This window comes from Vulpes vulpes, chromosome 14 (assembly GCF_048418805.1).
Source record: "Vulpes vulpes isolate BD-2025 chromosome 14, VulVul3, whole genome shotgun sequence".
NCBI classification, from domain to species: domain Eukaryota; kingdom Metazoa; phylum Chordata; class Mammalia; order Carnivora; family Canidae; genus Vulpes; species Vulpes vulpes.
In genome coordinates this window covers 97297818-97310576 of record NC_132793.1, presented here as the reverse complement: position 1 = coordinate 97310576, position 12759 = coordinate 97297818, and the positions used below count along the sequence as shown (strand labels likewise).

Genomic DNA, 12759 nt, shown 5'->3' with positions numbered 1-12759 from the left:
TTTTTTAATTAGTGGTTAGCTGTACACTGTCATACACACATCTAATGCCACCACCAAATGGTGAGCCTATTTCAACACTCCCTCAGAGCTGATACAAAGCTGCAGTGGAGGCAGGGAGCTCTGAAGTTTCTGAGGTGGAGTGGCATGCAAATTAAACATGGATTTTTGAAACTTAGGTGCAGATGAGGCTAACAATCAGGTCCTATCAAACTGTTCCTTTTTGTTGATTGATTCTTTCAGTTGAAACTTCAAAAATATTCTTTTTCCTTGTTTTTGCAGAATAGGGAGAACTAGCATAACGTGACATTTTCGCTAGATCAAGCTATTACCATAAATCAAAGGGTTTATCATCCGGCTGGGGATGTTCTGATACTCCCCTTCCCCTGACAGATCCTCTAAACAGAAAAGACTCTAGTGATGACATGCTGGACTCCATGAAATAATTTGCTTCCAGAAGAAATAGTTAAGCCAAAAAAGTTCAATATAGAAAAGTCCCATCCCCTTATAAACATGGTTAGCATAAAACGAGTAGCCAATCTAGGATTTTACTGGTTTTCTTCTTTAAAAGGTCTTGAGTCAAATATTGTATAGGGCCATCAAATATGTAAACTATTTAGGACAGGTTTTTGAGTTACAATTTTAATGTTTACTTTTAAAGTCAGTAAATGAAAACAATGAATTATTTTTTAATACATCCAAAAATCAGAAATCAGAGGTGCCTAGGACAGTTGTAATTTATGAAACTACCTTGGCATCTATTTTACTCCTGTATTTTGTTTTGCATACACAATATAGAGGATATCCTCATTCACACAGATAAGTAGGTTCCAATATTAGAAGTTTAAAAAATGGCTTTCTTTGCAATCACATTCTGTTTTTCAGTTAATTGGAGACCAAAGGAAAAATGCAAACAAGCAGGTAGGGTGATGGCTAAAGTTAATATGTTGATGTTAAAATGTGGTTAAATTTTTGAGCATGTGGATTTTTAATGCAGGTTTAAAATTAGTTTAAAAAATATGTATATATTCAAAAATCTATAGAGCTTCCAAAACAGTCCTACAAAAAAAATTCTGAAAACCACTGCCCTATCAGATTATTTAATTACTACACAGACTTGTGGCTGATAAGTCCACAAGTCTCAAATCTCCTACATTTAGTTTTTCCTTGTCAGTACCAGAACCCACACAAATGATTCTACATGGGTTGCTCTGGTGTCCTTAGGCCACAGAAGTTTCCAAGAGATGTCTCAGACCCTCTTCTTCAGGGAAAATCCTAGTGCACACTATTCTAAACAGTGTGAGCAGTTCCCCAGTCTAGGCAGACTGGCTGTGCTTCCTCATGGAGGAAGCCCAGCAAAAGAGAAATTCTATTTATGTTTAACAGGAAGAGATATCGAAAAAAGAAAAAAGGGCTCAGGACACCTGTGGTTAAAAAAAAGTGCATTCTGCTACATTACAGCAGATATTTCTGCTATCTGACAAATCAATCCTGTGCCAGCTGCAGGTTTAACTCTGAGTCATTATAGTCTAATATAGGCTAAGAATTAGTATAGCCAAGGAGGGTAAAATTCAATTGCTTTAATCTAGAAAAAATGTATATTAAAAACCAATGGCACTATAAGATAAAACATTTACTGAATATATAAACCAGACCATCTTTTTCAATCTGAATTTAAATTGAAAAGTTGTCTGGAGCCAGTCATGGCAGGAGTCATCCAACTACTATAACCACAAACCAATGGTTTTCACTCTTTCCTAGAGGACAAAGGAAAAGATTCTTTGGGTCTTACTTCAAAGAAGATTTGCCATCTCTTTTGTCCCTAACTCCTTGGTATTATTTCACATCACATTTCAGTACTGAGAGTTTGTAGAATCAACTACACTGCTTCTTATTCGAAGCAGGTGCTGTCAGTTAACAGTCAAAGAGCAACTCCTGAGTCTTCTGTCAAGCTGTTTTCTGGTATCATTTTGCTCTTTGTCCATGAAGTTCCTATCAAGTATCAACATATTTTGTTCTTTCATCAGAGTTCAGCTGACAACCAGAAACACCCTTAAAGTTATCAGTGATCCAAGGTTCACATTTCGTTTCTGCTCATACCACCAATATGTAAGTACAGTCTTCAAAGACTCAAAGACAAGAGAATAAAATAAAAAATTTAAGTCTCCCTGATCTCTTGTCTCTTCCTTTAAATTGTGAACAGTTTGGGGTACATCCTTTTAAATATTCTTGCATATTTACATTAACAATGACTGTTCACTTGTTTTCTGTAAATTCAGATCACACATACAGTCCTTATTGTTTTTTCAACTTATCAAAGTGCCTTGGAGATCTGTTTGTATCTGCAGAGCTATCCCAGGCACTGGCAAATGTGGTCTGTGGGCTGAATTCAGCCCATATATATTTTGTGAACAGTTTCACAGAACATAGCTACATTCACTTTTTCTGTCTTGTCTAGGGCTGCTTCTGTGCTCCAGGGGCAGAGTTGAGCAGCCACAACAAAGATCTGCAAAGCCTAGCACATTTTCTGCCAGTTCCTCTACAGAAAGAGCCAGCTGACCCTTGGTCTATTCTTTTTAGTATCAGCTCCAAATTTCATCTAATGAATATACAGTATCTTATTGATGGATATTTAGTTTCTTTAAATTCTTCCACATTTCGAATAATACTGCAATGAATAGGTACCAAGGTTTATATTTTTATTTATTTTTAAAAATATTTTATTTATTTGAGAGAGAGGGGAGAGAGAGAGAGAGAGAGAGAGAGAGAGAGGTACAGAGACACAGGCAGAGGGAGAAGCAGGCTCCATGCAGGGAGCCTGACGTGGGACTCAATCCTGGGACTCCAGGATCACGCCCTGAGCAGAAGGCAGGCAGTCAACTGCTGAGCCACCCAGGCTTCCCCCAAGGTTTATACTTTCAGAACTCTTCTCAAAAGCCGCTTTGTAAGCAGCTTGAGAAAGGTGCCACTCATTATTTTAACTGTTGGAAAGAAAGGACAATTACATAATGTGACAGAAGTGCTGAATATTGCTACAATGGCAATCACATTACAATATATAAATCTATTAATGTGTTTGCACATCTTATCTTTACACAATGTTATACGTCAAACATATTCAGTTGGGAAAAAAAAGGTGCCTGGCACAAACTGCTGCTCAATAAATACTTCCTGACCAATGGTTTCTGAATGAACCAAAATACCAAACACAGCACTCTGCAGAGGTAACTGGTCTGTGTTAACGAATTTCACTTAAGAGAAGGAACTCAAATTCATAACTACTGACGGTTAAATGTAAAAAATAAAGTCAGTCTGCAGTCATAAGAGTTCCTAGAATATTCACCCAGCTTTCCCTTTCCTAAAGCAGGTGACAGAGTGGAAGTCATTTTCTTCCTTTGTAAACAAACAGAAATCACAACAGTCCAGTGATAGTGCAGAATGCAGATGTGTCTGAAAAAATCTCCACGAAGATCCTTCCGGGGAATATTTTTATTACTGAAATTTTATTCAATTATTTTTCAAATCTACCCCTTAGCTGTGCTTTTTTTTTCATTAGAAATTCTATTCATTTTAGCCTCTTAATAATCCTCAACATCTTTACCTGTCTATGCATTTGCTAACTTCCTCATGGTGGTTTACTTCCTTAAATAGTGTCTTTTTTTAAATTTATTTTAATTTATTTAAGACAGACAGATAGAACGAGAGTGACTGTGGGGAGAGGCTGCAGGGGAGGGAAGAGAGAGAATCCCAAGCACGCTCCTCAACCAGTGCAGAGACTGATGAGGGGCTTCATCCCATGACCCTGAGATCATGACCTGAGCGGAAATCAAGAGTGAGATGCTCAACCAATTGAGTCAGCAGGGGCCCGTGTATTTTTAATTGTAAGCTAAGCTTCCAGCTTTAACAGGACTGCTTTTCCCCTCATACGAACCTCTAGATAGCCTGTTTTGTCAAAGTGATCCTGTGGTACAGGTCTTATGTGTTTCAGCTGAGGTTCCTTAGGGTTTGATCATTCTCAGATTGGGATTTCATTCAACTGCTTGTGAAAATTTCTTAGTTTGGAGTATGGATGGTGTGAATTTGGACCCCAGGTTATATATGATGCAGAATTCTCACTAGAGTCTTGGGAGGAGGCAAGTCTCCTTGCTGCTCTTTAGCATAGGATGAGCTCTTTAGCAGTATAGGATAGGTCAAGTATGTAATTCTTGCATGAACTACATATATCCTGTGCAAGTAGGCTACAAATGTTTTAATGATACATGAACATACTACATAGTGCTTGGTGACTACTACCCTAGGCAACCGAGTCCCTCAGGACCAAGGAGCTGGGTCAAATGGCTAAAGAACTAACCACAGGACATTCAACTCGTGTCCCAGGGAAGAGCCTAACAGAACCTGGGCCCCAAAATAAACATGGAGGAGTCAATAGACAGTGGTGGCCTCTTGTTTCTTAGAGGTCACATAAACTTACCACTACACTGGAACATTCCATTTCCTGGTGAGTCTCACATGGAGGACATAAATGTGTGACATTTGTCCCCAGGGGTGCATAAAGGTTTTGACAAGAGCTCCTCCCACAAGGTAGTTTTTTTTTTTTTTTTTTTTTTTTTTTTAAAGGACAATACAACAGGGCAGCCTGGGTGGCTCAGCGGTTTAGCGCCACCTTCGGCCCAGGTCGTGATCCTGGAGACCTGGGATAGAGTCCCATGTCGGGCTCCCTGAGTGGAGCCTGCTTCTCCCTCTGCCTGTGTCTCTGCCTCTCTCTCTCTCATGAATGGATAAATAAAGTCTTAAAAAAAAAAAAAAAAGGACAATACAACAAATAGGGCTGCAGACAACATTTGGTATAGAATATCCACAAAAGTCATCTTAAAAGACTGATGATAAAGCCAGTCATTCAAAAAGTCATGACAGCTGTGGTACCGACAAGCTGGACTGTGGGTTGTGTGCTAGCTTGACTCTGACTCAAGAGTGAATGAGGGGAAATCATTTTTGCAGTAGGTCTGAGTCTGCTCAAACAAGCTTACAAAAACTTCAAATTCCAGGAAGTTAATTATTTTTGGTAACAAGTCACTTGGGACCCTCCACACAAATGACTGAAAACAAGACCATGTCACAATCGTCTCAATCACACACTGTCTGACGTGGTTATAGGTGCCACACAGTGCCAATAACCTCAGCCTCCTGGGAGAATGGATCTCCAGACTGGTTGCTTCTGGCCATGAGCAGCCTCACTGATTCACCTTGGGGTGCGCTGCAAGTATCTCTACCTTCCATCTATCCAACAACAGTGTTTTTGAGATAAGTGCCTTAAAGCAGAGTCTGTGGGCCAGATCCCTCTCATACCTATTTCTGTAAGGCCCATATACTACAAACGATTTTGACATTTTTAAAAGATCAGAAAAAATATATTTTATGACACATGAAAATCACATGAGATTTCAGTTTCACTGGCTATCAGTGAACTTGTATTGGAACACAGCCATGCTCCCTGGTCTGCCTCTGTACAATAATGGCAGAGCTCAGTATGCCTCGGCTGCCTCTGCACAATAATGGCAGAGCTCAGTATTGTGCAGGGAGCATCCAGCCCACGGAGTTTAAGATTATCTGCGAGTGGTCCTTGACGAAACACTCCAGCCATCCTCTGCCTCAGAGTATCTTATCAAAATCAGGAACTGGGCTTAGTTAACAGACTTGGCTTTAAGGTGGTTTTAAGCAGGTCAGCAATAGGCCAGTGTGGGACATCTCTGCACATGAAAGTAATTTCCTTGGCAATCACCATGACCTGATGTTGGTAAATGGCTGAAGTATCCACCCAAGTCCCAGAGTAAACAATGAACACTTAGGGCCTGACCATAAGGGCTGCTGCATAGCTTTAGGGTATGAGGCTAGGACGCCCGTTCGATGCTGACACAGACTTCTGGGACAGGCAGGGGCTTAGGGACAAGAGAACAGAATCTAACAAATTGGGTCTCTCAGTAAAAATGTACAAGCTGTATGTTCTACATCTAGAATTGATGATATACAGGATGTTTAAAAGCAGACATGATAGGCTGACCTTTCCACACACACCAGGAAGGGACACGGGGTGAATGAGGAACCTAGAATGAGCCATCCTGAGCCAAGAGCACTGTGCCTCACAGGAAGAGGTGTGTTGCTTACCTGCACACGTGTAGGCATCCTTGCTGGTGAAAGGCTTCACGCACTGGCTACAGCTGATTGGACCCACAACAGGAATGGGACTGAAAGTGTGCCCGTTGATGGTCTTCTTGTCCTTCTCTTTCAAATCTTTCTCCTTCTCCTTGATTTTCTCTTTCTCTTTTTCCTTTTCCTGCTAAAGAAAAGAACCAACAGTTAATTGAACACCAGGTAGCCCCCTCTTACCTGGGCACCCAGGTGGCAGGGGGTCAACAGTGGGTGGTGGTGAACGTTTTGGATGATAGATAGCAGCATGGTCCTAAACAGTGGTTTTTGTACGTTGTGAGCATTCAAGATATATTAGAAATGCTACAGAAAGACCAGGCAGACTAGGCAGTTCTGTTGGTGGCTTGTTCAGCAGTGTTTACACCGATGGACAAAACATCCCAGGACAAACACTGGGAAGAACTTTCTGGAACGGGAGGAGAAGACTCTGGGGTGGCCATGAACCCTTCTCAGCAAGCCCAACCATGACCCATGGACCAAGCAAGCACCAAGGTGAGGGCCAGCTGCTAGTAGGGAGCAGAAAGGTTGGAGCCATTCTCGGATCAGCCTGGGGGAAAGGGAAGACGATGGGACAGCAGGAGGCATTAACTGTTCCCCATATTCACAAATATTGTTGTAATCTAAAAAAATTCCTGCAAAATGGGCCTCCCTTAAATTTGTGATCATGACAACTACTAAACACCTTACACTTGAATCAACACCTTCTATGTATGTTACTGCATCTGCCTTTGTAATTCTGAAGCGGGCAGGCATCATGCTTCCCACGGTACAACTGAGAAGATTACAATGATAAACATCAGCTATGATTCTGAACAGCTGCTATGTGCCAAGCACAGCAGCAGGCAACTTACACATATTTTCTCCTAACAACCCAATGAAGTAAGTGCTAGTTATTATCTCTAGCACACATTTGAGGAGACTAAGGCTCAGAGATGCTGAATATTGTATCTGAGGCCACAGGCCAGTAAGTGCTTGTGTGGGAACTAAGATCCAGATCTGGCCGACTCCAAAAGCTCCACTGTCATTCCCTATACTCTACTGCCAAGGGCTGGCGAGGTGTGTTGGCTCACAAAAGGTTACATCGGCAGTCGACAAATCAGGTCTCTAGACTTCCTAATGCAGGGCCCATGCACTGTACTGAACTGGTGAGTGATTAAGAAGTCTGATTCACGTACAGTCCTTGGTTAACAGAATGCATCTAATAAAAATCTAAGAACCAAATTGCCACATTTCAGAACTAGAAAAATTAAGAAAAGAGGGAGAAATAGAAAGCATCTTACTTTACAAAACAGGAAACTGTTCTGAGTGATGATCAGTAACCGCTAAAGTAGGTAATAATCTAATAACAATAAAAAGAATTTTTTTCAGATAATTTCTCTCTTAACTAAATTTTGCTGCAGGCTTCTCCATGCACAAATTGTTAAACTAAAAAGCTTCTGTCTCTTTGCCGGAGAAAGCTATATATGCTCCAAGAGTTGAAAAAAATCTTCTGTGGCAACTAAAGTTCTGTTCTCTCAAGCCTCACAATGCTCATCCAATCTGAATAAATACCCTCATCCTTTGCAGTAATCCCAACTAGTTCTTCCAAGGATAAAAACAAAACAATAAATTCCCATTGTCTCTTTCTGTGTTTATTAGAATTTAGTGCTTTAAAGAAGTTAGGCTCTTACCTCCCCATGTTTTGGTCCTATGAGTCTCACTGTTATGAGGGGTACTTCATGAAACCGACCCCATTTTACCGACATGATTCGACCCCCATGCCAGGAAACGTGCTCTCACAGAAGGAGGGGCTCATGCCGGCAGGGCAGAGCGCAGCAGCTTCGAGCTGCCATTAGAGAAGCAGTAAGAGGAAGCCAGGGACTGGTTGAGAAAGAGGAGGGAGGGCTGAGGCTGCTTGTTTCCTTAAGACACGCTTAACTATTTGCATGCTGCCAGCACTGCCAACTACCCTGGCTACAGAGGACATAGGAAATGAGACAAAACCATTCCCCCAAATATAGTGTGTGTGGATGGTGCTTCCGTTGCAAGATGGACACTCTGGAAGTACTGAGGCCAATTTTCTGACACTTAAAAGTGAAGGAACACATCTATTTAAAAAGACTCCTCATTATGTTGAAATTAGTATGCTTCCTAAGAACAATGTTTAGTGAAGTGTGTGGTAAACTTCGCCTGTGGTCAAGTGATGTATCAGCTGCTTTCTCAAGTGTGACTTTTCCACGTTTAACAGCTAGGGAAGCAGGAGCTATCGGTATTTCAGGGATGGATGCAGAAGTAATTATACTAGGGTACTAAGAAGGAAAACGAGTTCTCATTTTCCCAAACCTACTGTTTGGGACAAGCAGGTACAATGCTAAAACCAGAGAGCACTCAGGACAACCTGAACACACGCTAAAACAAGTTGCCATGAAGCCACCATCACACTGCATATCTCTGATAAGAGAAGGAATCAGAGGGAGAACCAGATTTAACACAGACTTAAACCTTTGCAAATGTGCTCTAGCTGGCACCTTTGTAAGGCCGATGGGTCTGCTTCTTTTATACAGAGCACAGGCCCAAGGAGGTGGAGCTGGACAGAAGTAGTTCTACAGGAATGCAGCTCTTGCCCCCAAAATTCCTACTTCAAGTCTGATTAAGAATTTGTGTAGAATATTTCTGCCCATCTCCTGGTTGTCTGCATAATGAAAGCTCAAAGAAGAAAATCAGTGTGATAAGATAGGTTTAAATGGGCTCACTCCACTCCCTCTGTGAGTGGGATCACGGTCACATTAGTGTTTAAATACTCTGCAGTAAGTAAACTTACTTAGCAGGAAATGATACTATCAGAAGATACTAAAAGACAAAAGCAGAACCTGCCAGTCTTCCTGTTATACTTCCTGTTTAGGCTTGTCCCCTTTGAAAAAAACATTAAATACATTTAATTACTCATGCCAGATACTGCTAATTTTTAAAAGGACATATGAAGGATCAATACTCAATTTCTCAAACATTCTCTCTCTATACATATACATATATATATAGCTCAGTGATACATGCAAAATACAATTTTTTTGGCTCCTTAGAATATCACTTAAGAGTTGTAACATAAATTAATTCTTAAGCACATATAATAGATTAACAGACTAGACGTCAATAACTATTTTTACATGAATACATACATCATGCTTAATTATAAGGAAAGCAAAAATTTACAAATTATTCCTAGAGACTTTAAGAATTTACAGGTGGCAACTTTAGTATATCTTCAGTAAATGCTTACATTTTCCTTTAAAAGAAGTAGGAATACTTATATTGTACAACAGGCTAATAAAAGTAAATCAGATGATCTCTAATAGCAGTTCTTTTAAAAATAATTTAAGAGAAGTAAAATTGTGGGGAACCTGGGTGGCTCAGTCGGTTAAGCATCTGCCTACCTCCAGATTTTAGGATCAAGCCCCACATCGGGCCCCAGTTCAGTGGGGAGTCTGCTTCTCACTCTCTCTCTGTCCCTCACCCTGCTCATGCTTTCTCTCAACTGAATAAAAAAATCTTAAAAAAAAAAGGAAATAAAATTATTTTCATTAAAAAAACCCTCTAGTGTTAATATCTATCACAGCACTTTCAATTGTCTTAACATTATGGAGAAATAGCATTAGTCAGAAGTTAAGAAAAACCAGAGTCAGCATTCTCACACTAAGAAAAATTCATTTATTTTTCTCATCATTTAGAGAATAAAACAGTGCTGTGCGATAAAGCTCTACCATAGGTGCTATGGCAATATTAAGTTAGAGTATTGAACATAACTTTACAAAAGATGTATTGTTCCACTATTCTATTTACTATCTTTTGATACATTCACAAAAGTGAGCTATTCTACACGAAAGGTGACTCTTGATATATTTGGCCAGTGGGGCGCTTTTCTGATAACGTGAAATAATGACTGCTATCCAGGGTTACAGATCTGTAATTTTTTAAAAAGATTATTTATTCTTAATATTTATTTTAGAGAGAGAGAGAGAGAATGCATGCACAAGTGGCGGGGCTCTCTGCTTAGCAGAGAGCCTGATGTGGGGCTCGATCCCAGGACCCTGAGATCATGACCTGAGACCTTTAACTGAGCCACCGAGGCACCCCAGATTCATAATTTTTTGAGGGTTTCCACCACCAGAGGCAGTGTGAGATACCAAAGATCAAATCTTGAAGCCATGTGAGAAAGAGGAACCAGTCTCATTACAAAACAGTGCTGTCGTCTTGGCAAAGGAGATGCTCAGATGCAAAAGGTCAACTGAAATAGCCTCTGCCAGGGAAGACAGACTCTTCTCTCACCATTTCCTTCTTTTCTTCTTTCTCTTTATCTCTACTAGCAAACTCCAGTCCTTTGAGTTATTAAAAAAGTTAAAAAGATATCGTTTAGTAAGATATTGTTTGAGTGAGCATGAAATGAAGTGTACAGACTGCTGGAAGTTAGCCTACAAAGAGGTTATTCAGTTAATATTATCTAGTTCTGTGACCTGAAGCATAGCTCTCTGTGCTTCAGTTATAAAATAAGGAAGATGGGATGGGACTTTTTTAAAGGTCAGGTTCCAGTTTCTAAGTTTGCTTACACTGTTTTGTTTATATATGCTTGTATTCCTTTATTAATGCAATCTGTAGTATATTCACTGTCCTACTCTGACAGTTAGCATCACTGGGAGATGGATAGAAAGGGGACTCTCCACTTATTAACTGGTCTCCCAATTGAAGATCCCACATTTAAAAAATAGAGCAAACAACAAAACACATTTGAAAGTATCAAAATAGATAATAAAATTTCTCAAAGTAAAAGCAATGATCTTTAGTTCTTTAGGAGTTTCTTAGCACCTAGCAGAATGCTGAGACTATCTACACAAGTCATTTGATAATAGTTGGCTAATCTTATACTGATTTTTGCAAGGAGATTTGCTTTTGCTGATGCCAACCAGTGTCCAAGCCAGCAGTGATAAGTCAAATAAGGTTCTATTTTAAGCCTTGCTGCCAATATTTAGAACCTTGAAAAGCATTCTGCCCTCTTTAACCTTAATTTTTTAAATTATAAAGTTTTCAGGTTATGTCTGAAGTTAATATTTGCCATATATGATTATTCTAGGGACACTTTTCTAGACTCCTTGCATCTTTTCCTTTTTTTTTTTTTTTTTTTCTGATTGTCCCACTTTCCTCCCCTTCTGCACCTGGGCATGAAAAATGAAAACACAATTCTGGTGGCAGGTTTCGTGGAAAAATTCCTCTGAGTGAGGAATGAACCTAGCTAGCATTTGCTAAATGAAAGATCCTTGCTTCTCCCTCTGCCTGTGTCGCTGCCTCTCTCTGTGTCTCTCATGAATAAATAAAGTCTTTAAAAAAAAAAAGGGTGGGGGGACAGTCCGGGTGGCTCAGCGGTTTAGCGCCGCCTTCAGCCTAGGGCACGATCCTGGAGACCAGGGATGGAGTCCCACGCATTAGGCTCCTGGCAAGGAGCCTGCTTCTCCCTCTGCCGGTGTCTCTGCCTCTCTCTCTCTGTCTCTCATGAATAAATAAATAAAATCTTCAAAAAAAAAAAAAGGAAGATCTTATTTACAAAACCTCATAAAATACGCTGGCTCTACTTCTACCAGCCCACTTAACAGAGGGCTTTAGAATCTTGAATTTGGGAGAGCGGAGGGTGCGGGCTTACAATCATATTGAGTTGGGTGCTTGTTCAGTCCCTTCTATGTACATATGTACATCTGTACATCCCAAGCACATGTATACACATGCATATACATAGTGATTCCCTGGCAGGAGCTCCTTTACTGATTTCCACTCAAGACCTTTTTTTTTTTTTTTTTAAGTTATTTATTTTGTTGGCAGCTGGGTGGGAAGGTGAAGGGAGTATAAGGAAGTGGGAGGCAGAAAGAGTTCTCCTGTTGATTTGACACTGAATTGGATTTTGGTTTAGCACTGGGAATCAGTATATAAAAGTAACTCCTTGTCTTCCTTTCTTTTAAAATACATTGAGGGATGCCTGGGGGGCTCATGGTTGAGCATCTGCCTTTGGCTCAGGTCGTGATCCTAGGGTCGTGGGATTGAGTCCCACATAGGGCTCCCCATAGGGAGCCTGCTTCTCCCTCTGCCTATGTCTCTGCTTCTCTGTGTCTCTCACGAATTATTTATTTATTTTTAAAGATTTTATTTACTCATGTATTTATTTGGGGGAGAGAGAACACATGAGTGGGGTGAAGAGCAGAGGGAGAGGGACCAGCTGACTCCAGGCTGAGTGCAGAGCCTGATCTCACAACCTTGGGATCATGACCTGGGTCGAAATCAAGATGCGTAAACAGTTGAGCCACCCAGGTGCCCCGCCTTCAGGTACATTCTAAATCTGGTTTACTAATTAAAGCATGTGGTTGACAGTATGAGAACTGAAGCCAAAGAGATCCGGATTTGGACCTCCATTCCAGATGTGGGGGCACAACGCCCAGATAGGGTAACTCACTCCAGGGAAAGGGTGATACTATCAGCCTCATATGGTTGTGGAAAGGATTATATATTATTATATTATATATATTATATAAAATAACATATGGA

General features: G+C 40.4%; 1 protein-coding gene across 11 annotated transcripts in view; it reads right to left on the bottom strand.

Annotated features, from left to right (window-relative positions):
• AKAP13 (A-kinase anchoring protein 13) overlaps positions 1-12759 on the bottom strand; it is a 323293-nt gene that overhangs the window by 44297 nt on the left and 266237 nt on the right. For 8 of the 11 annotated variants that reach the window (XM_072737236.1, XM_072737238.1, XM_072737241.1 and 5 more), the window contains one exon: positions 6160-6331. In XM_072737236.1, coding sequence (XP_072593337.1) covers positions 6160-6331 — 172 coding nt within the window. The remainder of the gene's footprint in view (positions 1-6159; positions 6332-12759) is intronic. The other 3 variants (XM_072737237.1, XM_072737235.1, XM_072737246.1) reach the window with 1 other exon arrangement.